The sequence below is a fragment of the Silene latifolia genome, chromosome 6, assembly GCF_048544455.1.
Source record: "Silene latifolia isolate original U9 population chromosome 6, ASM4854445v1, whole genome shotgun sequence".
NCBI lineage: Eukaryota > Viridiplantae > Streptophyta > Magnoliopsida > Caryophyllales > Caryophyllaceae > Silene > Silene latifolia.
Genome location: NC_133531.1, coordinates 27869065 through 27896327, shown reverse-complemented (window position 1 = coordinate 27896327; position 27263 = coordinate 27869065). Strand labels below are relative to the sequence as shown.

Below are 27263 nucleotides of genomic sequence, written 5' to 3'. Positions count from 1 at the left end.
GTCAAATTGGTCGGTCATGCAACGGAGAGGCTGGTACCCGGAAAGATCCGAGCTTACGTGGTCGGAAGTCCAAGCACGTAGGCGCCAATTAGTAAGAACGAAGTCTAGAATGCAAAGGGAGAAGAGAAGGGCGGACACTCGCGTGAGAAATATGAGGAACGAAGGCTCCTATTTATACTAATCACGCGAAGGAATGGGGTTTCGGAGACTCTTTGGAAGTGAATCTCGGAAAGATATGAAAAAGATACGTAAATCATGCAAAGAAGGGCCTGGGAAGAGGCGCAGCAGCCACTGCGTCCCTTGGAAGAGGCGCAAAGACTGCAATAATCTTCCCGGAGGTTTCCTCCTCGTCAAGAAAGATTTCCGCGTTTGAGTTATGGTAGGACGGAAATAATTCGATTATCTTATGAATATTACGGGATATTATTTGCCAAAAGATAAAATTCATGAACTATGGAATAGAAATATCCTAACATTCCGAACATTCGACTCGGGATTTAACAAATATCGAAAAATGGAGACGGTTTTTGACCCGGACTCGAATATACTCTAATTACGCCAAAACGACCGTATCCAGACGTAGATGACAACTAAGAGGTTGACATTAATATTTGAGCAAACACTTGACGATAATCTTACGAACTGTCACAAATCGTTCCGCGAATCAAACATGCGGCCCAATCATCACCGGGTGGTTTGCGGGAGGTGCAGAAACGAGGTGTCTACACCTCTCTATAAAAGCACACAACAATGGCATGTTCAAGTGTTTATGCATGATGTTGGGCAAATGACTAAGTCCCGAATCCTCAACTAACTTCTGAACTGGTTCCGACAAATTCCATGCACGAAGCTCGGCCAAAGATTGCTCTCTAGTATATTTAGTCAACAAACGCTCCGACTGAGGTTGACTCCACAAAAGGTAAGATATGTGTCCACCAAAACCTCGAATCACATCCGATACTAATGGTCCTCCCGGTGCTGGCCCAGTCAATATCCAACTAGTATCTTTCCCTCTAGCCCTTACTTTCCTCCGCGGCTCAGGAATCGAAGTGTTAGACCCCTCACCATAGACCTCAAATCTACCATGGATCCCCCGCCTAACACGTAAAGCAAAAGTAGCCTCCACATTTCCCGCCTCCTGATTTCCCGTCTCCTGATTTCCCGCTGCCTCATTTTCCGTCACCTCATCTCCTTGCTCCTCATCTTCCTCCTCCTCATTGTCTGAACCCTGATAATTTCTTACCTCTTCCTCAAGGTCTCTCTGATATTGCTCGTACGCGCCACCTTCATAAAAATCATCTCGAAGGAATGAAAACTTCTTTCGACCCAAACCAAGATTTCCCATCTTGAAAGTAATTGTTTTCCGTGAGCGAAGCATGGAGTTTGTTTCGACGTTCATCACCGTCGGCCATCTGCGTTAACAAACAATTTATTAATACGAAAACAATTACGTAATATTACAAATATAAAATTAATTTAAACGTAATATTACAAATATAAAACTAATTCAAATGTAATATTACAAATATAAAACTAATTCAAACGTAAAATTATAAATCTAAAACGTAATATACAAAATTTTAAAAAAAAAAAACTAATTTAAAAAAAACGCATTATTTCTAAAAAAAAATAAAAAAAATTTGGTCCATTCGTGTGAAATACACGAAATAGCCGAGCCTTAAACGTGTGAAATATACGAAACTAACCAGGTCCATTCGTGTAAATCACACGAAAATACCTGAACTCATTCGTGAAAATACACGAAATTACCCAGTCCATTCGTGTGATTTATACGATATGGCCCAGGCTGTTTCGTGTATTTCACACGAATTTGCCCAGGAAATTTCGTGTATTTCACACGAATAGGCCATCTTCATTTTCCCTGATTTCATTTTTTTTTCAATCACTATATCAGACGCAATTCATCACAAATGAGAAACTTAATTTGGCTCTATTCATCACAAATTTATACCTAAATCAACCTAAAAAATAATCTATACTAACCAAACCAATTTAATTGGGTTACAAAAACAAATTAAAACACATACCTTCTTGTAGTTTGGGAGGAATGAAGGAGAATTCTGTTTGAAGTTTGAAGCGGTTTTGTCTTCGTTGTTATTGATATTGAAGCAGTTTTTAAAATTTGAATTTGAAAAAAAAAATAAAGAGTAAAGGAGAGTGATGTTCTTGTGATGTTGTTGTTCTTGTCAAAATGAGATGTATTAATTGCTGTTTTCAAAATTTTAATTTGAAAAGGTGAAGCGGTTTTTAATTTTTGAAGCGGTTTTAATAAAATACGAAACTCAATAGAAATAATATAGAAGCTAGTTTGTTGGGTTTATATTATTCAAGGGCAAAAAGGTAATCTTTAGGGCTCGCTTGGAACGAGAGTAATTATCTATAAAATTATATTAAAAGGGTAACCTTAAAAGGCCACGTAGACAAAGCCACATAGGCGAAGAAAAAGCCACGCGTGCATTACGAATGCCACATCTATAAATCTATATAATCTATACTATATAGTTAAAAGGCAACTTAATACATTTAATTTTTTTTCCATGTAGGATTATCATAATTAAATTCTATTAGTTTATATTGTTAATATTAAGGCTACTTTAATAAATTTATTAAAATTCATTATAAGGTTTAGTAATATTTTTTTTGTGTGGAAACCATAAGATCATGATTTAAATTATAAAAATAAATTAAGAATTTAGTCTCATCATTTAAATCATTCAATTTGTTCATCTAACTCCTCCTTAACCATAAATATAGTAGCTAAAAGGTCTTATATGGTAAATAAAAAATCTAATAATTTGGATTATAAAACTACTAATATCTACAAATTTATAAATATAATTAAAAAGAAAACCAAAATATCTATCATCATCAATATGTCATATTGTAACTATATAGTTAAAAGGCAACTTAATACATTTAATTTTTTCCATGTTGGATTATCATAATTAAATTCTATTAATTATATTGTTAATATTAAGGCTACATTAATAAATTTATTAAAACTCATTATAAGGTTTAGTAATATTATTTTTGTGTGGAAACCATAAGATCATGATTTAAATTATAAAAATAAATTAAGAATTTACTCTCATCATTTAAATCATTCATTTTGTTCATCTAACTCCTCCTTAACCATAAAGATAGTAGCTAAAAGGTCTGATATGTAGTAAATAAAAAATCTAATAATTTGGATTATAAAGCTATTAATATCTACAAATTTATAAATATAATTAAAAGGAAAACCAAAATATCTATCATCATCAATATGTCATATTTTAATTACATATACAAGATAACTTTTTAAATGACTTTCATGCAAAGTGGAGTTTGTGAGAAATAATAATAATAATAATAATAATAATAATAATAATAATAATAATAATAATAATAATAATAATAATAATAATAATAATAATAATAATAATAATAATAATAATAATAATTCTCGGTATCTCAGGATGCTGGGGCTCGGGTAGCCGCTTACATTTTTACTCGTCTTAGCTTTACTATTGCTAAGGGTGTGGGAGCCCAGATTGTCTCTCGGCTCCCCACCAATTTCATGTAAACCTTTTATTTTTATTTTAATGAAAGCTGCGCGCATCTTATAATAAAAAAAATAATAAAATAATAATAATAATAATAATAATAATAATAATAATAATGCAAACCTTTTACATACAATTTCTCATTTTCCCATATTTATGTTTATATTAAACTTCATAATAATGAAAAATGGATGCTCAAAAGTCATGAACTTGATATTTATTTATACCTATATTAAATTTGATAATAATGAAAAAATAATATTTAATAGCCATAAAACGCATCCTCAATTGTTTATATATTTTTTATGGAAGGCAAAATTTGTAAGCAAAAAATTTCTTATCTCTATCGTTAGTAGAATGGTATGTGTCACCGATATTATTAACTAACTTTTTTTAATTTTTTATTGGAAGTTTTATGGGTTATGAAGTGTTCATCACATTTTTAATTTCGCGTATGTGTTTGTTTTGTTCTCATTTAGGTGATATCAAGATTATTTATTGTGTTAAGCTCTTTCAAGGTAAATATACTTACATCTCTACGATTTGATTATCATTCCCTATTTTTTTCATTACTTAAGGTGAAACTAAGTTAATAACGATAATATTGCATAAAACAAATTCCACTATTTTTGTGTTACTTTTTTTTTAATAGGTATGATTTATTGCAGAAAGAAGATTATAAGGAGAAGTTAAATACTAAGATTGCTTAAACAAGTATATTTTACATACTAACTAAAGATTAGTGACATCAACGTGGAATCGTGGATGATTAATAATTTTTTGAGTATTTATTATATATATTTTGAAATATCACAAAAACTCAGGAGGGACGGTCTCTCAATGTTATTGAGAGACCTCTCACATGATTGGGCGAGGACCCACCAATTTCTTTTTTTCCCTATTATATCTCCCACTAAATTAATGGGAGACGGTCTTTCATGAGACCTACTGTTGAAATATATGGCTAAAAGGTGGAAAATTTGAGGGACATAACATTTTTTGTATAATATTGTTTAATAGGTGAAGTATTCAGTAATAATGATCCAATTATTGTTCAAGTTGTTGCTGCTTTAAAATTTTTAGTTCCGCAATTTATTATTGTATTAGTTTCAATTTTATGGGGGGGTATGAAATGTTAGTTTTGTCATAACATTTATAATTATGTGTTTTATGTTATTTTCAGAATTGTTGAATTTGTTAGGGTGCTCTATCTTTGGTGATCTTTGTTTGATAATATAGTTTTGTTTAATTTGATTATATGAATACTTATATTATTAATTCATTTTAGCTTGCATTGGTTTACTTTAGTTTTGGTAGAGGTATCTTAGCATATCTAATGTATGGAATTTTAATTTCTGATAAATTGTTGTATAAAAGACTAATTGAATTTATACAACCCTTAAAACATGAAAATCGTAGTATGTTATTGTATTAAATCACTAAAGTATTACACTAGAAACAGAACAACCCGTGAATTTCACGGGTCACAAAACTAGTTAAGGGAGTAATAGAGCTAAAATGAACTAAAAAATGGAGGGAAGGGATGAGGATGAGAGATAGAAATGGATAAAAATGGGGAAATATAGTGTAATAGTTCCTCCATTAGGGAAGTAACTAGTTTTTGTACCCGTGCACTGCACGGGTGGCAATGTAGGGTGTTAATCGAAGTAGATGTTATGTATACATCTTTTTGAGTGGAGGCGTAAGATTAATTCATTAGTAGATTTTAGATAAACTTTTAAAAAGTTATTTTGTTAATGCATACTCATATTAGTATAGTTAAATCTCGCAATATATTTATAGTAGTGCTCGAGACCTACTACCAGACGCACCACCGCACCCAACCCCTCCTTTCTACTGGACCACAACCTCCCACTCAACTTATATCTCAACACCCCCTACCAACCAACCAACCAACCAACCAACCAACCAATTCATATCTCATTAGTCACCTCCTCGATTGAACATCCCCTACCCCCTTTTGTCTCCACCATCTCGTACGCCCCCTCACACCGTCCCTCTGACATAACTACTATCCCTTGGCCCTTACTTATGCGTGACCCCTAACCCTGGTCATACCTGTATGAAACCCACCCCATTTTACCCACTTATCGCAACCCCTCCCCTATCACGACCTCTAATCCCACCATCGACAGAGCCCCTTCATATCTTTATTCAAGTTGTCAAATACCAATAGTTTTATTTCTTTTCTTTTGTTTATTATTTTGACACTTGTTTCACAACATTGTTCATCATTTTGTCATGCAACCAAAAAAATCTACTTACTCCATTCCATTGAATAGTTTACGTTTTCCATTTTAAGCTGCACATGTTCCATTTGATTGTTTACGTTTCCTTATATGGATTTCTTTGATCAATTAAACGACCAACATACCCTTGTCTACTTTTGTACCTTTTGGTGTGGGTGACAAAAGGTGAGAGGCTCCTATGAGGGTAGTTTTGTAAGTACACCAATTCTCATTTAAGACGACATTATTCGTCTTAAGCTTAAGATGGGTCAAGTTTCATACCACTTGTTGCTTTTCCCGAATAGTGTCGTCTTAAGGGAGACTTACTATTGTAGGTCGTGAGGTCTCCTTGCGACGGGTCGGATATTGCGACGGGTATTATGTGAGTGGAAATGGGTAGAGGGGACAAGGTGGGCACTCACCCCATGTGCTCTCTCTCTCACCCCCATGGGTTTTGTGTGAGACAAAATGGTACCCGTCGCAAGTTTGCGACGAGTATCTCCGTCATAAGGGAGAATTTGTGATTGTAGGTATGCATATGAAAAGTAGAGACACCCACTTTTTTAATATTTGTGATATTTGTGCAAAAATAAACGTAAATAATTCAATAAAACGGAGGATGTATAACCTTTCCCACTATCATGTTTTCCACCATTTACTTTTTTTTTTTGATTTTTTTTTCCCACCATTTACTTGATCCTTTCATTTTCATGCCAAACGAAGTCTAACTACATAATATACACAAGTATTCCCACCATTTTTGAAATACCTTTTTGTACTCAATACCATATAAGATTTTAAAAGCCCTATTCAAAATTTTGCTTCTCGTATATTTGTAGATATAGACAGCCTTAATGGTCTTGTCCTAAAAAGATTCCAAATGACCTAATCCATAAAACCCTTAAAATAGCAACCCAAAATTTACATGAATAGAGCCACTCAAACAATTCATCAACAATGAAAAATACAATTAACATGAGTAGATATCATCCCAGCCTCACTTGACCAAGTCTCGTAGGAGACGATCTCATAATAAGTTTATTACGAAACCATCAATTGTAGTAAAAATGGTAATATAAGAGTTAAAAAACCAAATACGAATCGTGAATAAAGGTAAAATAGGTACGCTTATTATGCAAATAGCCAGATAGGTATGTATAAAAGTGTCATTTCTTCTTACCATCAACAATAAAAAGGTCACAAAAAAAAAACAAATTTTATGATACTTTTGGTATGTTAATGTTAATTATATACATTACGATATTATTCGAATTTTATTGGTATGATATTTTTAGACTTTATTTTTCGGTATATATACATTATGAACATAGAAAATACTCCGAATAAATGCTAAATTATAAAACTAATTTTCTTATTTGCCATTTTGCGGTATATTCCATCACAGCTTAAGGAAAGATCATATTGATAGGCTATATTTGTTATGCTAAATTATACTCCGAATATTGTTCTTGTTAGGTTAATATTGTACTGAAATTCTTTCCCAAATTTCACCCCAAATCAAATTAAAATTAGCAACTTCTACCGAAAATATCTCCTAAAAAATTGCACAAATATCTCCTAAAAAAATTATACCGAAAATATGTTAAAAGATGATACTGAAAATATCTGCTAAAATTTTTTTAAGTTGATTCGTTGAAATATTCTACCAAAAATAACTCCTAAAATTGCACACAAATAAACTTCAAAATTAGCAACTTCCTTTTTTTTTTATGTTTACGTGATTGCACATCTTATATTTTATTTTTTTATTTTTTTTAAATAGAGAATGATACGTGGCGTTTGAAGGAGTTGTGACATGTGGCGTATGATGGGTGGTCGGTTGTTGCTTTAATATAATATATGATTGTTACCTACCTCCCCCTCAATTAATTATTACTCCCCTAAACGGAGGAACTATTACACTATATTTCCTCATTTTTATTCATTTCTATCTCTCATCCTCATCCTTTCCCTCCATTTTTTAGTTCATTTTAGCTCTATTACTCCCTTAATAATTACTCTCATTCCAAGCGAACCCTTAGGGCAATATGCGTAAAATTAGGGGTGATCTTTAACAAACCCGAAATAGAATCCGCCGACAAACTCGAAGCCACAGCCCACAAGGCTAAATTCAAAATTCAAAAAATGAAAAAACCACCCACTATATATAAACAAAACCGCCCTCTAACCTAAAAAAAAAAGGAAAAAGAAAATAAAAACTCACTTCACTCACTAACACTTCACTGCAAATTTTGGAGAGCGTCTTCATAAACGCTCGCCATTCTTATAATTTCCCCCATTTCTCTATTTTAGGGTTTCCACATTTTTCTCAATTTTTTGAATTCGTATCAAAAATCAAGGAACAATGAGGGAGTGCATTTCGATTCACATCGGTCAAGCTGGTATTCAAGTCGGAAACTCTTGCTGGGAGCTTTACTGTCTCGAACATGGCATTCAGGTCTATCTATGATTCTTATTTTTTTATTTAATATAATTTCTCTGTTTTTTTTGATGAATTAGTTCAAGTTTGTGCTTGTATTTAGTTTGATTTACAATCAGATCTATGGTTTTGAGTTCCTGTTTAACGATGATTGATTGTTTAATTTTGTATTGTGGACGTATTTGATCTGTTTTCAAGTTCGTTGTTGGATTTGTTGATTTTATGTTATGATTTGGTGAAAAATGTGATGTATTTTGTCTACTCCGAATTGTAGCTGATTTGATCCATGAGATCTGTGTTTTACGCTACGGCGTAGTGTTTTCGAAGCGCTTTTGGTTGATAAAACGATATTAATGTATTGGAAATGTAGATACTTCGATTTACCGATTTGTCGTGGTTGTCCTGGTGCCGGTGATTAGCCTCCTACAGCGTTGTTCGATGCTAGGTTATATTTTGTTGCTGTTGTATTTATAAGATTTATTGCTAGGTAAGTCTTTGTCGATGTATGCGATCTTGAGTTAATTTAGTGTTTCTTCTCCGAAAATATGAAATGTGTTGAAATGTCGGTGAGGTTTTGACCAAGATTGACTGTTTCTGACTTTCTGCTGTCGATTATGATTGATAAGTTAAATGATGAATATTGGTTAATGTAAAACGATAATGTCATGTTTGTGCTGTGTAATTCACGACGATGGATGATAAAGTAGTTGATGTTAATACCTGTTGTCGATTTTTTATTGTTTTTTAGTTAATTTTAAAGCTAAGCTAGAGTTACTAAATATGAATCCCTTGATTGAATGTTGGTCGGTGTGTAATTGGGTGCTTTTGGCCTATCAGAATACCTGTTTGAAATGAATAACAAAATTGTAGTCTGCAGTTTACTAATTTTATTAGATTCTTTTTGCAGCCTGATGGACGGATGCCAAGTGATACAACAGTGAATGGTGGTGATGATGCTTTCAACACTTTCTTCAGTGAGACTGGATCAGGGAAACACGTCCCTCGTGCTATTTTTGTTGATCTGGAGCCTACTGTTATTGATGAAGTCCGGACTGGCACATATCGCCAGCTCTTTCACCCTGAGCAGTTGATCAGTGGAAAAGAAGATGCTGCTAATAATTTTGCTCGTGGCCATTACACAAGTAGACCTCCCTATCTTTGATGCTCTAACTTTTGTAGCTATTTATAGTAGCTCCATAACATTTACTGATATTAGATTATGATAATCCTGAGGCTTATAAATATATTAGAATAGCGTGATAATTTTTAGAAGTGGAGAGTAACTTTTTCCGCCTTACTTGTTGGGTTGACAGCTAAAATGAAGTTTGTTACTAGTTTGTTTTCTGTTGACATCCAATTTATATCCTTTAATAGATGTATGTAAAAATGTCTTTATTTGCCTTTTTGGTAAAGGTGAAAGTTGAAAGCGTCTGTTGATAGTGTCTACAGAACAAATTGAGTCTGGTAATTTAGGAAAAAAAGTTAGTTGAATGTTTTTTTTAGATCTGTAGATTTGCAATTATTTCTGTATGCTTTTATTCTAATGTATGTATCTTTGATGTGGCAGTTGGGAAAGAGATTGTTGATCTTTGCCTAGACCGTATTAGGAAACTTGCCGACAACTGCACGGGTCTGCAAGGATTCCTTGTTTTCAACGCTGTAGGTGGTGGGACTGGGTCTGGTCTAGGTTCACTCCTGCTGGAGCGTCTCTCTGTGGACTATGGTAAAAAATCTAAGCTGGGTTTCACCATCTACCCATCACCTCAAGTTTCTACCTCTGTGGTTGAACCGTACAACAGTGTCCTCTCAACACATTCTCTGCTTGAGCACACTGATGTTTCTGTGCTGCTTGACAATGAGGCCATATATGACATATGTCGCCGTTCCCTTGACATTGAACGCCCCTCTTACACCAATCTCAATCGTCTTATTTCGCAGGTATGCCATCACAAACTTATTAATTCATTTTTTCTCTGGTTCAGCTATTGCTAGTGATAAGAATAAATCTATTTCTAGTTGGATTCTGTTTTACTGCGGTGTCATGATAAGAATATTAAATTTACGTACGGGTATGGAATACCTACACAACCTTACTGGTGCGAGATTTCTCCTAGAAGAGCCAGATAGGGAGGTTTGCATGATGACAAAAAGGAGGATTTGTCCTACTTGGTTCTTCATACATGTCTGTATTACACAGTCGTATCCTCATTTTACATTTATCTCTCAAATGGTCAAATATCTATCTATCTATTTATTTAGTTTTGGAGATGTGTGACTCGAATATTTGAATTTAATGATATATTTTGTTTTGGAGATGTGTGACTCGAATCCACATTAAAGAACAATTCTCGTAAGTCGTAATTCACAAATGGACTCATATATCTGATGTGTACCAGCGTCCGAGTAACACGGGTTGGATTTTTGTCTTGACTTCTGGACACTGATATTATAATCCCCGTCTCTATATGTTGCAGGTTATCTCTTCCCTCACCACTTCTTTGAGGTTTGACGGGGCGTTGAATGTTGATGTGACTGAATTTCAAACCAATCTTGTCCCATACCCAAGGATCCACTTTATGCTTTCCTCTTTTGCCCCTGTCATATCAGCAGAGAAGGCATACCATGAACAGCTCTCAGTGGCCGAGATCACCAACACAGCCTTTGAGCCATCTTCCATGATGGCCAAGTGTGACCCAAGGCACGGAAAGTACATGGCCTGCTGCCTCATGTACCGTGGTGATGTCGTACCCAAGGACGTGAACGCTGCCGTGTCATCCATCAAGACCAAGAGAACCATCCAGTTTGTTGATTGGTGCCCCACAGGTTTCAAGTGTGGTATCAACTACCAGCCACCCACTATGGTCCCCGGTGGGGATCTTGCAAAGGTGCAAAGGGCAGTAAGCATGATTTCTAACTCGACAAGTGTGGCTGAAGTCTTTGCTAGGATTGATGGTAAGTTTGATCTCATGTATTCCAAGCGTGCATTCGTACATTGGTATGTGGGTGAGGGTATGGAGGAAGGAGAGTTTTCAGAAGCCCGTGAAGATCTTGCTGCTCTAGAGAAGGATTATGAGGAGGTCGGTGCTGAGGGTGTCGAGGACGAAGATGATGATTACGAAGAGTGATGTGGGTTCTGTGTGACCACGCAAAGTAGTTTGGTAGTACTAGATTTGTTTTCTCGGGTACTAAGAATTCTGTTCTATTCGTACTACTGTCTGTGGTAATTTGGTTTTGGTAGTATCATCAATGTTTGTGGTTGATGTATGAAGTTGTTACCTTGATCTGGTCTTGTAAAACCAAATTGCCTAGTATTTGCACTCGAATTTATGCATGTCTTACTTTCAAGTAACACAAATCTGTGTAACGCTGATTAGTGAGCAACAGAATTCAGTCAGACGACCGTGTTTGACATTATCTGTGTCCGGTGTCCCTTTATAATTTGCGATTATACTGAATAGTAATTTGGGGTTTCTATTCGAAACATGGAACTGGGGATTGCATTTTTTTTTGGCAACCGTGAAAAGAAAGTTTTGTACATATGGCATTTGACTCATTTGGTCAAATGCACTTATTTTAGCAAAATCGTAAACTAAAACAACAAAGTAGCTACATCGGGTCACCAAAGCGTGTTGATGGCGTACGGATGGTTGAACACAAAGATCACTTTCAACTTCCACTACATTCTTGGAGGGATGATCGTAGCTGACCAAAAGATCGAACATATCTTTACTTATCTTAATCGACTGAGTTTTGGAGAAATACCTGCAACGAGACACAAAGATGTTTCTCGGAGATTCGAACATATCGTTTGGAAACCCACGAGGCCCTTGGCGAGAGAAAAAACGGGGATTGCATGAAAATTTGAAAGATTAAAAAAGCACTATTTAGAAATCTCGAAAGAAAACTTCAAAATTATAAAACCTTACGAGAAAAATTTATGACAATAACAATTTCATTTTTTTGTGCTAACATTTCATCAAAATATCCTAAGGGATACCGGGTGTACAAGATTATCATACCTCCTAGTCAACAAGAAACCTTAACTTTTATTTCGGGGTACGATGACGTGATACAACCGGTATACCTGAGAATCTCCATTTCATCAACCTTTTACAGTTTTACTCCTATAAGACGACGTTATGTTAAAAATAGTCGTAGTATAAATGGACTGTAATCCTAGGGGAATGCTGTGTTTTTGATTAGTTTAAGGGGGTGACAAATAGGTGTGAATATTTGTAGTGGATAAATTAAGCAAAGAGCCTGAAATAAACTTGTTTTTGTGTGCAATTTTCTGGTTTAATAAGAAACAAGAAAATATATATATCTTCACCAAAGCACATAGCCAATGGTTAAGATTGGGGTGACCTTATCAAAGCACAAAGCCAATGATAAAAGCCTTGTGAGCTGCCCAAGCACACAACAAAGGACACACACAACTTCCAGCACTAAGCAAGGAAGGTTTTCTCAAGCACACAGCCAAAAGAAGAAATGGAGAAACAAAGGTTTCACTCTTAATATTAAACTCAAATCTGATTGTTAGATTTCAGCTCCTTGGTTTATATAGACCATAGGAGTTCATCTTGACCGTTCAAATAACAATCTAAGGGCCACACAAGTCCTACAAAAGATTACAACAAACAGCTAAAGTATCTTACACAAAGCTGGATACAAGACAAGCAAACTAACTAGAAAACAATAAAGCATAAAGTAATAAAGGCGGCTTATTGTTCTTGTTGCTTTGTGAGAGGAGTAGATGAAGTCCATGCAGACAAGGTCTTTAAAAAGAGCTTAGAAAGGAGGCATGGTCGTGGCTTGGGGTAGGTGCCACTCTAAAGCAAAGCAAAGAAACAACAACCCAAAAGGAAGAGCACAAGAGGTCGCTTTCAATGTTCAGAAATTATTGTTTACTTTTCTCAAGCTAAAAGCCTTCTTAGATGGGAGCCAAGCATGTTATTCTTCATCTCATGGCATAAGGACTCTCACAGGACCAATACATATTTTGGACGAGCTAGTATTAGCAAGCAAAAGGGCCAAAATGCCCATGGCAGATGCTAGCATTAAAACATAACATGCTGTTGTATTTTAGGAATCAGTTATGTCTTGCAGATGCCATAACACCTTGCTCAGGATGAATTTTAAGGCCCATTATAGCTCCTTTTGAAGATATGGATGTTGGCTTCCTCCTCCAAAAAGAATTAACCCCATAGGTGGTCTAGAACATCATATATGAATTTTTGAGTGTTATCAGCTGCTGTAATAGTTCAGCATCTAGGGGCTTATTTTAGGAGCCTTAACTTCCTGCTCATGGGGAACTAGGAGACCCGTGAGTAGCCAAAACGAATTTAAATGAGTTAGCTTGCCTCTCCAATTAGAATCACACAAAGCAATGGCCTGGAACTAGAGATATAGACGTTTGAGTAAGTGCAGGTTAGAGTGCAAGTTCATCAGTCTTCCTATGCAGCAACAGGAACTTGTAAAAATCATATCTCCTTACTTAGTTTGGTTAAAAATACCCATGATGGCTCAAATGAAAGCTAAGGAAGTTAGCTCCCACCTCCAAAAAGAATCAACCAAAAATAACGGGTAAATATTGAGTTATGTAGGTTTGAGTGACAATAGGTCATTTCAGAAAACAGGATAGCATTCTTGTATGACAGTCTTTGGAGCCTGATTCTGAAAAACCTACGCATTAATTCTTGTTGAATCCGACTCCATAGGAAAGCAGACACTTTTAAAATTTTATACATATAAAGAACTCAATTTTTAACCAAGTAAAATTCTAAATATGATCCTTTGAAATTTGGACCTGAAATTGTTGAACTGCTGCATCAATTTTTGGAACTTAGTTCATTTTCCCTTTGAATTTGCACATGAATAAGAGGAATGCTTGGACCCTCCTTAGCCATGTTTGCTTCTTAATAAAGTGAGAGAGAGAGTTACATAGCCTTTAGCTCCTGCTCCAATAAATGTATAATATAGATCTAAAAATAATCAAGAAGTCTCTTTTAAGATTGGGGTATATCCGTCTTAAGAGTAAAACTGATGAAATAATATACCACTTGTTTAAATAGGACAATTATTTGGCTGGTTTCTAGGAACTTTTCTCGTCTTATCTATTATATCTGACTCGTTTTAAGATTAGGACGGATATAACCGTTTTAAATGAGATTTTGAACCACAATCTAAAACGAGAGTGATGACTGGTGAGTGAAGACTAAAGAGTAAAGACTGAACTCAAACGGTGGTTCTTCTATAATGGCAGACTGTTCTCTTCCTCACGACTCTCTCTTCCTCGGTTTTGATACTTCCACACAGTCAGTTTCCTCTTATCCTTTTTATTATTTGATTAGTTTTAGCGAATTATTAATAAACCTAATTTCAGCAACACAAGATGAAAGAAATTAAGGATAGCGAATTTGATAATTTGTGTTTTTTATTCAATAATTAAAATTGACCTTAAAATTAAGGTAATTAACTACTACCCACTTGATAAATTTGGCTTTTTTACTCTCATCATGCTTTGTTGCTTCCAGGAATGTGATATGTGAATGATTACTACTCTTATTATATATCTTGTACGAGACGGTCTCACATGTATATATATTCCTCTTAGCCGGGTGAGTCTATTGGAACCCATATCCGCTTTGCTCAGATTGTAAAAACCCGCCCCAATGACATCCCTATGGGCGAGACTGTCTGTGTATGTTATGTGTGTATTGTTTAATTATAAGGAAGGGGTTTGTCTCAAGTGTAAGACGATTTTCTATAAGTTATTGTGTTTGGAATGATTCTCACCAGTTTATTTAAACCAAATGGGCTAATGGTTGATGACTGACGATGAATAATTTTCAGGAAAGTGTGTTAGATTACAGACTAAATATTCTGTAATGTGTTTGTGGTTTTAGATCGTTGAAGGCTACAATTTTGGACTCTAACCTGAGCATTGTTGAGACGGAGTTGATTAATTTTGATTCTAATTTGCCTCATTACAAGACTAAAGATGGAGTGTATAGAGATACTACTGTTAATGGGCGGATTGTTTCACCTACTCTAATGTGGGTTGAAGCTTTTGATATGATGCTTCTAAAGTTGTCGAGGAAGATTGATTTTGGGAAGGTTGCAGCGGTCTCAGGAAGTGCCCAGCAGCACGGTAGTGTGTATTGGAAAAATGGCAGCTCGGTAATACTATCATCATTGGATCCTAAGAAGCAATTAGTTGAGCAATTGAGGGAAGCGTTTTCGATAAAAGAATCACCTATTTGGATGGATAGTAGTACTACTGAACAATGCATGAAGATTGAAGAGGCTGTTGGAGGGGCACTGGAATTGTCTCGTCTTACTGGTTCTCGTGCCCATGAACGATATACAGGCCCTCAAATAAGGAGGATATTTGAGACACAACCTGAAGTGTATAAAAATACTGAGAGGATATCCCTTGTGAGCTCATTCATGGCGTCTCTACTTGTAGGAGGTTATTCTTGCATTGATGAAACAGATGGTGCTGGGATGAACCTGTTGGATATCAAGCAAAAATCATGGTCTAAGAAAGCTTTGGATGTACGAAATCTTCCTCTTTAGTCTCACTCTTTATCATAGTATACGTCAATATTTTTGTTCAATAGTATTCTTCTAGCTCCCATTTTATTTGTTCCCCTTTTAAGCAAGTTACAGAGTTTCATTCTCCCTTTATACCATAAAGGATCCATCAAGGAGGAGTAACCCAATTGGGCTTGTGGACATGGACTCTGTGGCTCGCTCAACATGTTGTGCGAGACCCCATGACTTCAACAGGGGTTTGGTGAAGGTATACTAGGCCACTTATGCTACTGCAGGAGGGCGTTTGTTATGGATATCACATGTGAGGGTGTGTGGAAGATTTAAACTAGATCATCGATGCTACTGGATTGCAGCTGTTAGGGTTTCTAATTGTCACCCAAATTTCTAATGGTCTCACATGTGACGGTGTTGAAGAGCTCCTTCTGTTATGTGTTTGCCTACATGTTTGAAGAGCTCCTTCTGTGATATACACCAAGAAACTACTTTTGCTGATTGTCTTTAGGCTGAAACCTAATTTTGGTTCGTAAAGTGGACTCTTCTTCTCCTAATGAGTGTGGTCCATACCCCCTATTCAAGGATTTAGTAGTTTAAAATGATGATATGGACATAGATGTTTATGTAAATGAACATCACAGATTTACATAATACTTCTACTTGGGTTTGGAGAAATTAATGGTCAAAGTTGACATGAGATTAAATTTGGGATGGATGTGGTATTATTTATATACCAAGAGACACTTTGAAATGGGAAAGGTAGAAGTTGATATGGTCTTCACTTTGTGACGAGTTCAGTAAATAAGTTTTATTTTCTACTTCCTCTGTTCCATTTGATTGCATACTTTTTTCAAAATATGTGAGGGGGATTTGAAAAGCGTATACAATCCAATGGAACAGAAGAAGTATATGAAGATGTTTCTAAATGGGTCTGTCTGATATAATCTCCATGTTCATTTCTTCTAATTTGTGAATAGGCTACTGCACCTGACTTGGAAGAAAAGCTTGGAAAACCAGCTCCTGCATATGCTGTTGCTGGGTTAATTGCCCCATATTTTGTTGAAAGGTGCATAGCATATTGCATCTTGTTTTTTGTAATGAGCTCTTCTGGTAATGTATACGGTTTCTAGTTCTGCTGAAATGAGTGTTTTAAGCAAGGTTACCGGATTCGCTCGGGTACCCTACAAATAGCGAATTGTTAAGAGCGAATTCTATCTTGTCGCTTACTGAAAATACGTGTAGCACACATTCTATAAGAGCGAATCACGAATCAGTAAGGGCGTATTCATAGCGAATCTGGTAACCATGGTTTTAAGTAATAAAAGCTTTCCACTGATACCCGCTGCCTTACTCCAGTGTTTTCCAGGTCTTGTGGATGTAGCCTTTACTTAACTTGCATGATAATGCTTCATGCTTATTTCAGGTTTCACTTCAGCAGCAATTGCTTGGTTATTCAGTGGTCAGGAGACAACCCTAACAGCCTTGCAGGTAGTCGCTTTCCTTCCTTTCCTTCATTTACCATTTGTCTACTGTTCTCGTTTACATTCCAGATTTTGGTCTCTCAAATTTTCAACAAATAAGACCAAGACTTATCTTTATGTGTTATTTCTTTATTGCTTTGGAGTTACATAAGTCAAGATGTTTCTTATGATGGACATAGACCTTTAGCCGCTCTTGGTTAATGCGTCACCACCATCACTTATTGGTAGTGTTCTTAAAATTACTTGCATGGTGACACTAATTTATGTCAATGCTTTGAAGCTCCTGTCTATGTCATGGTACTGTGTCAGGGAATTTATTGTGTTGACATGCTAATATCTGGGTTTTACGAAGCTAATGATTATTAAAGACCTTAAAAGTGGCGCTGTGGCGGGTTTTTGTCTAGAAGTAAGGCTTTAGTGTTTTATATTGGTAGGTTTGCAGATAGTTGTTTGAGTGTAAGGTCTGGATTGACTATTTGTTCAGGTAAGAATCATTAAGAATAAAGCCAGACGTAAGGCCGCAAAACAGCCCATGAGATTCACTAAAGGTTTCCAAAATATCCTGATGCAACATAGGCATTAGCAACTTTATGGATCATATTTTGCTACTAAAAACAATGCTCTACCTTTTCATTTGGTTTGCCTTTCCAAGCAATGGTTAACTATGCCAGTTCAAGTTAGCCAACCCCATACAGTTCTACATTTCATTCTTTCAGTCGATTCACCCAAAGTAGTAAATGCAAACAAAAATTGTCTTTGAAGTTAATTATCTTTTATTTATTGGCATTGTCATAACAAGAATAGTAATAGCTCTCATGTGAATCCCACCGTTTATGTTTCTTTGTGATTGGAAATACTTGCTGTAGTTCTACTCCTCTGCTTACCCCAAAAGACAATCTTAAATTTGCCTTTTTAGCGCCTTTCTTGAATGCATCAAATCTGATGCTTCACAATTTGGCTAGTTTTAACTATTTTAGTTTTCGTAGACACTAAAATGCAGTACTGAGCATCTATGAGAATGCTGTAAAGGAGCCTTGAGGGGGAGTTGAAGTAAAATCATTGCTAGTGGGTAGAGGTTGTCGTACCCAATCAAACAAATTCTCAACTAATGTAGTAGGGTAGTCGAGGTCGACCCACAAGGAGATCAAGTTTGAATACTAGTTTTGTCTTAGATTATAAGTTGGCTACGTGAATCATGAAATCGGTTGATATTAAACTAATTAAGTAAATTAAATGAACTAAGACTATTAAAGTAAGAAAGCAAGTAATAGAAATAGTAATGGTCTAAACAATAAATAAAGGCCTAGAATTCGATTTTGCCCACCAACATACTCATTTACTATGATAATTCCGGTTAGTTGGTCGTTAAGGTAAAGTGTAAGGGGGAAAACGCCTCTAATTCGCCTACTAAGTACTAACTCCCTCCCGGGCTCATAATAGGACACTAGTATCCCCGACTCACCTCCCTTCCGGGTTCGTGACTCGGACTCCCTAATTCAATACCCAAATACCCGAGTAGTGGTCAAGGTTATTAAACCCACGTTGGTTTTCAAGTCATTCCACTCCCTCTCTCGAGGGTCGATTTCAAACTCAAAATTGAAGGCACCCTCCCTCGGTTCTCCCTCTCGAGTTCAACCTAGGTCGACAACTAGTCCAAATGAGGTGGTCTCACTCCAACCTAATTAGTTCTCACCAATGGTCAAGGGTCAAAAGTCAATCACCAACGACAAATAAGACTATAAGAAGTCAAATCCTCCAATCTTCCCTTAGTAGAGCGGTAAGTCCAATCCTCCAATCTTCCTCCAATCATTTTGATGTAGCGTTTTCGTTGTACGCTCTCAAACAATATTTATAGTCTCCACAAACTACCCTTAGTAGAGCGGTAAGTAAAGGTCGGATTCCAATGGACGAGTATTGTATTAAGCTATCAAATGCAAGTAGTTATGCCTTAAAGTCACAATTTAATTTAGTTTGGGTTGAGATGGTTATCTAAACTACTTGACAAGTAAATGTAAACAAGTGGAAAACAAAGCAAGATATGTATATGTAAATGGGAGTGTAAACAATTGATAAAAAGCATTAGGGTGTCATGGATTTTTAAGGTAATCATGGTGAGATCACATAAACAAGTTTTATAGATGCAAGCAATTTATTGTTGTAGTGGAATCGAGTTAGTTTATATTTTACAATTCCTAGGAAATTTTGGGTCTCGGAGCCGAGGCAGTCAAGACTTTACGACACCTACAAGTCGACTTAATTCTCCCTATTCAACTATATGCATGGTCTATGAAGCCTCGAGTTAGTTTATGTCTTACAAGTCTTGTTGAGAGGATAAAAGATTCATGCTAGGTCGTTAATCAAACATTTCATCAAGCATAACATGTGCATAAGTTCAAACTACAACAAGCAAACAATCATATGAACTTATTAAGTAAAGATCTACCCCATGATTAACTCCCCTAATCCCCCATTAACCCTAGTAAAGGAACTACTCACTCATGATCATGGAAAACATGTTAATAATGATGTCAATCATCTTAACAAATGTAAACATGATGGAAGAGTAAAACAATAAACAATGATTAAGCAAAGAGTAAAGAAATTGTACCAAACTTATGATGAACAAATGGAAAGGAAAGAATAATATAAGAGAACTTCATCGATGATGAAGAGTTATCAATTCTTCAATAAATCTCAAATAATCTTCAAATTACCCAAAGTTTGAAATGTTGGAAGTTGGTAAGAAGGAGGAGAGTTCCACGGCTCCTCCTCCCAACACTTATTTATAGACATGGGAGGGCAAATTAGGGAAAGAAATTAACATGTTTTTGGTGGTTTTGTCATTTTTTTCATTTTTTTGTGATTTTTAGAATAAGAATGCAATGCATGCTCTATTCTATATGCAATATTTAAATTACAATGCAATTTATGCTAAGTGAATGCAATTACTAAATGTAACAATATATTACAAATTGAAATCTAATGCAATCCTATATGAATGCAACTAAATGAGCTAGCAACTAAATGCATGCGAAAAATTAAACATGAAGGAGAGAATTTGGATAAAAGGAGAGATCGTACTTGTCATTTGGATTGAATATGGGGAGCATACCGAAGGCTTTGGATTGAAAAGGGAGGGAGTGGAGCCCCTCATTACTAGGCTCTACTCATACTCGTCATCACCATCACCGTTTCCATCACCATCTCCATCATCATCACCTTCACCATCACCTTGAGTCGCCCCGAACTCGGACACACGGATAAAATCGTCCGTGTTCAAATGGGCATCCGAACTAAAATCCTCCATCCCCGAGCTCATGCCGACAAACATCTCCGGGTACCCTCCGGCACCACTAGACCCGCCCTCAGTGAAGATAGAAGGGGCACTCCCGAACCACCTCGTGTCATGTCCCTCCCCTTGAGTGGTAGGTGGGGTGGGAAAGACCGGGGCGCTATAGTAGTCGGGCCGCAAATTAATATCTCCGTAAAGGATCCTCCCATCTTCCGGATGTCCGCCATCCGGGAATAAATAGTAAGAGGGGTGAAGGTTGGAGGAATGTTTGTATTGGTGCCTCATCATATCATCATAAACCGGGAATTGACCAAGGGAATGGTCATAGTAAATCCGGTCAAGCCGCTGTTGAAGCCCATGCCGCTCACTTGCGGCGTTTGCCATATTAAGTTTCATATCCTCCATGAAGGAAATGAGGTCGGCGTGGAGAGGGGGCGGTTGTTGTGGTTGGTGACTAGAGGACCCCTCCCCTTGTTGGAAGGGCCCGGGAACGAAGGGAGTAGATGGTGTAGCATACCGCAAAGTAGACCTCGCGGGCATGATAGGTCGTCCACGAGTATACCGAAGATTTGGGTTTATTTGTTAGGGAATAGAGGGGTCTTGAAGGTTTTTAATTTCAAGCAAATAATACTCCGAGTTAGGCACTACTTTCATCTTGTCGGGGTTAGGAAGAGGGATAGAATTTCTGTCAACACCATCCACCCGAATTTGCCAATAATCAAGGCCATCGTCCGGGTTGGTCTTCAACCAATTGAGGTTGTGGTGGATATAATTCTTGAATAACATCGTATCACCAATCATATATCGCATACCACTCAAATTGACTCTCCTATTGAGCCTCTTAATCAAATGGGTGATGAGTCCACCCACGACAACCGCCGTCGAAGAAGCCGGAGAGTTGCTAAGTCTTTGCAATGTAAGGGCCAGTGGTGGGCAATGTCAATTTTGAAGGTAGTGGGGTTAGAACGAAGATAAGAGCCGAGAATTTCCAACTCCTCCGTTCGGAAATTGTGATTTTCCTCACGGCCAAAAACAGTCCACCCCATAAACCGATGCCAAACCCGAATAGCCGCGTTATGGACAGTGTTAGCGGCTCTCTTGACCTCCGGAACATCATCTAAACCCGTAATGGCCTTCCATAAGGCCCCATGGTCAAAGGTGTCGGGTGCCTTATGAGGAGGGCTTGTGTCAAGCCCGAAATGGGAAGCAAAGGTCGGGAGGGTCAAGGAGTAGTCCTTGTTCATCAATCGGAAATGCAAAAAGGCTACCTTTTGGGATTGTCGATGCTTGTCAAGACGAAGGGAACTCAAGAACTCCCATGTGAGACGGGCATAGGTTTTCTCATGTATCCCGTACATCAATTTCATTCTCACCCCCTCAAACAATTCAAGAGTAACTTGATCTAGCCCTAACTCCCGCATGGATTGTCTATCAATAAATCGGGTGGGGGCAATGGGGCGTCTCTTGAATAAAACAAATTTACCTTTCATGGTGATGGAAGTGAATTGGAGATCCGGGAAGTCGGGATCGGTGCTCATGTCGGTCGCCACCGCCTCCGCTTGTTGAAGTGCCAAATCCCCCTTTCTCACTCTTTTCTTTGGGGCCATTTTTTGTGCTTTGATGGAGGGTTAAGGGTAGGAAAGAGGTTGTTGTGGGTTTGATGGTGGTAGGGTGGTGGTAGGGGGTGGTGGGAGTGGTTGTTGGTGGGAATGAAGGAGGGGGGGTTAGGGTTAGAGTGAGAGAAGAGGGAAGGAAGTGTCGAAATTATGAGAGGAAATGGGTGATTCTCGTGTAAATTTAGGTATCAGAACACTCCCAGCCGGTCAGGAGACCGGCCGCTGGTCACCCGGCTGGGAAAACGTGTTGATTTGAAAATTTTCAGGAAATTTACAGAAGACTCCCAGCCGGTCAGAAGACCGGCTGCCGGTCACCCGGCTGGGAGGACACCCAATCACCAATTCCATCATATATGCATTCCCAGCCGGTCCACCGGCTGTCGGCTGGGACATCGCTTCCAAGTCAATTTGTCACATTTCACCAAAATACGCGTTCCCAAGCCGGTGGACCGGTTGCCGGCCGGCCGGGACTACTCATGCTTCAAAATGACAACTTTTTATTTAAAGTTACAGGAACTTCCCAGCCGGTCAGGAGACCGTCCGCCGGTCACCCGGCTGGGAATACGTTCCATCACATTTTCTCCAATATGCCCCTATTCCATAACCCATCATCTATTGGCCTCGACTTCCGTGTTTTCGACTCTCAAACCCGACTAATGATGTCGGATAAAGGCCAATAGATGGTACAACGCTTGTTCATCATACAAAAAACCAAATTCTTCAACAATGGTACCCGACATCAATCAAAACGACAAGTATCGTTGGTCCAAAATTCCTCAATTTCTACCTAAATGCATGATATTTACACAATTGCATGGGTTGCCTCCCATGTAGCGCCCTTGTTTTATGTCGTAGGCTCGACGGAGTCATGAATCACAATCAATAATTTGGAAGATAGGTGGCGATGGAGCTCACATTCTTTGTGATAGGGGTTCCGGCAACGTAGTGCTTGAGTCTTTGCCCGTTTAACTTGAAGGATTGACCTCCATCGGATATTTCAATCGCGCCATGGGGAAAGACTCGGACCACGGTGAAGAATCCCGACCACTTAGACTTGAGCTTCCCCGCAAACAACTTGAACCTTGAGTTAAAGAGGAGAACCAACTCTCCCTCCTTGAACTCTCTCCGAATTATGGCCTTGTCATGGAATCTTTTGGTCCTCTCCTTATACAATCTAGAGCTCTCATAAGCCTCTAGCCTAAACTCTTCTAGTTCGTTGATGTCTAGTAGCCGCTTCTCTCCGGCACTCTTCAAGTCAAAGTTAAGGAGTCGGATTGCCCAATGCGCTTTGTGCTCCAACTCTACCGGCAAGTGACAAGGCTTCCCGTACACCAACCGGAACGGTGAAGTTCCTATCGGTGTTTTGAAAGCGGTCCGGTAAGCCCATAATGCATCATTGAGCTTGGTTGACCAATCTTTCCTCGACCGGCTCACGGTCTTCTCAAGTATCATCTTGATCTCGCGGTTTGAAATTTCGGCTTGGCCGTTAGCTTGTGGGTGGTAGGCAAGACTTCGCCTATGTTGCACCCCATGTTTCTTAAGTAGAGCATCAAGAGTCCTTTCCCGAAAATGAGTTCCACGATCACTAATCACAATTCGTGGAACCCCAAACCTTGGGAATATGATCGTCTCCATGAGTTTGGTCACCGACTTTGCATCACAAGTTTTTGAGTAGTCTTCCACTAGGGCTCGGTTTGACCCAACATGAGTAACTTCACTAATTGAATCTCATAAAGGCTAATTATTTGGGGAAATTGGTGAGGGTAGTTTGGAGGATTGATTTGGTTTATGGGTTGATTTTGGGTAGTGTCGATTTATGACCGTTGCCCACCAACGAGAGTTGGTTAGGTTGTGATTTGGATATCCGGGATTCGACCCTATTGTTAACCTTGGTTGAGACCGAAAGGGAGAACCGGTGTAGGACACCTCTAAATTAGCGTTTGAAATCGACCCTCGAGAGAGGGAGTGGGATGACCCGGAAATTGATGGGGCTTAATGACCTTAGCAAATATTGGACTACCTTGGGAAAATGCATGTTTTTGGGGTAGTCGGGTGTTGAGTTAGGGATTCCGACCTTCGAACCCGAGAGGGGGGTCTTAGGCGAATTAGAGCCGTCAAGTCCTCACCTATCTACCCTTATGATTAGCCTAGAGATTTAATTGTGTGGAGTTACGAATTGTTTGGGAAGAACCGAGTCTTAGGTTTTTAATCTATTTGATTTACAACTTTTCATTTTCTCTTGCTCATTCACCTATTCCTTATTTAGTTTATTTTCTCTTGTCTTTGGTAGTTCTAGTATAACCATTTCATCCCTTATTACCGACTTAGCTAAACGATAGGATTAGAACAATTAGTAATCTTTTCAACTCCTTGTGGGATCGACCCTTAATAGTGTACAACGATAAAATCGTGCACTTGCGAGGTATAGCTTGATACCATCAAGTTTTTGGCGCAATTCTTATGAATGAGGCTCCTCAAAAGCTTGAAGACCCGGGGAGTTTTTCCATACCTTGTAAGATTGGGACCGTGCATATTGAGAGAGCCTTGTGTGATTTGGGGGCAAGCATTAGTCTTATGCCCCTCAAAATTTTCAAGAAATTGAAAGGTTATGAGCTTTAACCAACAAGGGTTTCTCTCCAACTTGCGGATAGGTCGGTAAGATACCCAATTGGTCTTGTGGAGGATGTCCCGCTCAAGGTGGGGAAACTTGCATTCCCATGTGATTTCTATGTAATGGACATCCCCGAGGACTCAAATATTCCCATCATATTGGGGCGCCCTTGCCTTGCTACGGGGGGTGCCATGATTGATGTGAAGAATGGGAAGCTTTCTTTACAAGTGGGTGAAGATAAGGTTGAATTCTCCTTGAACAAGGCTATGAAAGAGCCTTCGAAAGAAAAGTCTTGTTATATGATTGATGTGGTAGAGGAATGGGTTGATATGAAGAAATTTGATGAAGACAAGGGTTTGCAGGGTTCCTCGAGGGCAAGGTAAAAGATTGCGTAGGAGCACCGGAGTATGCTTTAGCTATGGAAGCAACAATCAAGAAGACCCTGATAAAGAATTTGAAAGCTTGAGAGGAGATGGTAAAAAGGAGGAGAGATCCACGCCTCCTCAAGTGGAGTTGAAACCTCTTCCCTCTACTCCTAAACATGCTTTCCTTGGCCCTAATGACACTTACCCTATTATCATCGATAGTGCACTCAATGACACCGAACTTCAAAAGTTACTTGATGTTGTGAGAAAATACAAGGATGTCATTGGGTACTCAATTGATGATATCAAGGGGATTAGCCCTTCTTTTTGCACCCATCGCATTCATTTGGAGGATGAGAGTGCATCTTCCATTGAGCCTCAACGCCGCCTTAACCCCGCTATGAAAGAAGTGGTTAGGAAGGAGGTGTTGAAGCTCTATGATGCAAGTATAATTTACCCTATCTCCGATAGTGCATGGGTGAGCCCGGTGCATGTTGTGCCAAAGAAGGGCGGGGTCACGGTAGTCACCAATGACAAGAATGAGCTAATTCCAACAAGAGTCACAACCGGGTGGAGAATGTGTATAGACTATAGACGCCTCAACAAGGCAACTAGGAAAGACCATTTCCCCCTCCCTTTCCTTGACCAAATGTTGGAAAGACTTGCCCAACACTCTCATTTTTGCTACCTTGATGGGTTTTCGGGATTTTTCCAAATCCCGATTCACCCTAATGACCAAGAAAAGACCACCTTTACGTGTCCGTTTGACACCTTTGCTTATAGCGCGTGCCGCTTTGGGCTTTGCAATGCGCCAGCCACATTTCAAAGATGCATGCTAGCTATATTTTCCGAATATGTTGAGAATATCATGGAGGTGTTTATGGACGATTTCTCCGTCGTAGGCACCTCATTTGATGGATGTCTAGCTAATTTGGGTAAGGTCTTGAAAAGATGTCAAGAGAGCGGTCTAGTCTTGAATTGGGAGAAATGTCACTTCACGGGTGACATCCGGTTGTTTTGGGTCACGTTGTGTCAAGTAAAGGCTTGGAAGTTGATCAAGCCAAGATAGAAGTGATTAAAACTTTACCCCCTCCCACTAATGTCAAAGGAGTTAGAAGTTTTCTTGGGCGTACGGGTTTTTCTGAGATTTATCAAGGATTTTTCTTTGATTGCCCGACCTTTAACATTGTTGCTTGGAAAAGATGTGCCATTTGAATTTACTAATGAGTGTTTGGATTCTTTTAATAGGTTGAAAGAAGCTCTCATCACCGCTCCACTTATGCAACCTCCCACTGGGAGAACCTTTTGAGTTGATGTGCGATCTTTAGTGATGTAGCGGTGGGAGCGGTGTTTGGACAAAAGAAGAATGGTAAACTTCATGCCATATATTATGCAAGCAAAACTTTGGATGAAGCTCAATCACACTACACCACCACCGAAAAGGAGCTTTTGGCGGTCATATATGCCATGAACAAGTTCCGTTCTTACTTGGTGGGCTCTAAAGTAATTGTGCACACCGATCACACGGCATTGAGGCACTTGCTAATCAAGAAGGAATCAAAACCACGCTTGATTCGGTGGATACTTTTGCTACAAGAGTTTGATATTGAAATTAGAGACAAGAAGGGTGTGGAAAACGTGGTAGCCGATCATCTCTCTCGGCTATTCCATGAGAAGGGTAAGGATGGATTGCCAATTGATGACTCACGGGATGATCAATTATTCGCACTTGCTTTAATGGATGTCCTTGATACGCGGATTATGTCAATTACTTGGTATCCGGGGTCATCCCACATGGTTATGACTCCCATAAGAGGAAGAAATTCTTTCACGATCTTAAGCAATATTTTTGGGAAGAACCATGCCTTTACAAGTCTTGTGCGGATGGGATAATTAGAAGATGCATCCTGAATGAAGAAGTAAAGCCCATAATCTCTCATTGCCATGACATGCCAAGTGGAGGGCATGGTAGTTCAAGAAAAACCGCCGCAAGGGTACTCCAATGTGGTTTCTTTTGGCCTTCCCTATTTCATGATGTGGCAACCTACGTCAAGGGGTGTGACAAATGCCAAAGAAGTGGTAACATTTCAAA

General features: G+C 38.2%; 2 protein-coding genes across 2 annotated transcripts in view; both read left to right on the top strand.

Annotated features, from left to right (window-relative positions):
- Nucleotides 1-7942: 7942 nt before the first annotated feature.
- Nucleotides 7943-11587, top strand: LOC141586607 (tubulin alpha-2 chain-like). Its single transcript, XM_074407897.1, has 4 exons — nucleotides 7943-8273; nucleotides 9163-9397; nucleotides 9823-10193; nucleotides 10730-11587. Exons 1-4 carry the CDS (start codon nucleotides 8181-8183, stop codon nucleotides 11378-11380), a joined length of 1350 nt encoding a protein of 449 aa, XP_074263998.1. The 5' UTR covers nucleotides 7943-8180; the 3' UTR covers nucleotides 11381-11587.
- A 2815-nt stretch (nucleotides 11588-14402) lies between these two features.
- The window catches only part of LOC141586608 (xylulose kinase 2), a 35433-nt gene continuing 22572 nt past the window's right edge, over nucleotides 14403-27263 (top strand). The window contains exons 1-4 of the mRNA XM_074407899.1: nucleotides 14403-14569; nucleotides 15161-15812; nucleotides 16784-16872; nucleotides 17230-17294. Of these exons, the coding sequence (XP_074264000.1) occupies nucleotides 14511-14569; nucleotides 15161-15812; nucleotides 16784-16872; nucleotides 17230-17294 (865 nt within the window). The 5' untranslated portion in view covers nucleotides 14403-14510. The remainder of the gene's footprint in view (nucleotides 14570-15160; nucleotides 15813-16783; nucleotides 16873-17229; nucleotides 17295-27263) is intronic.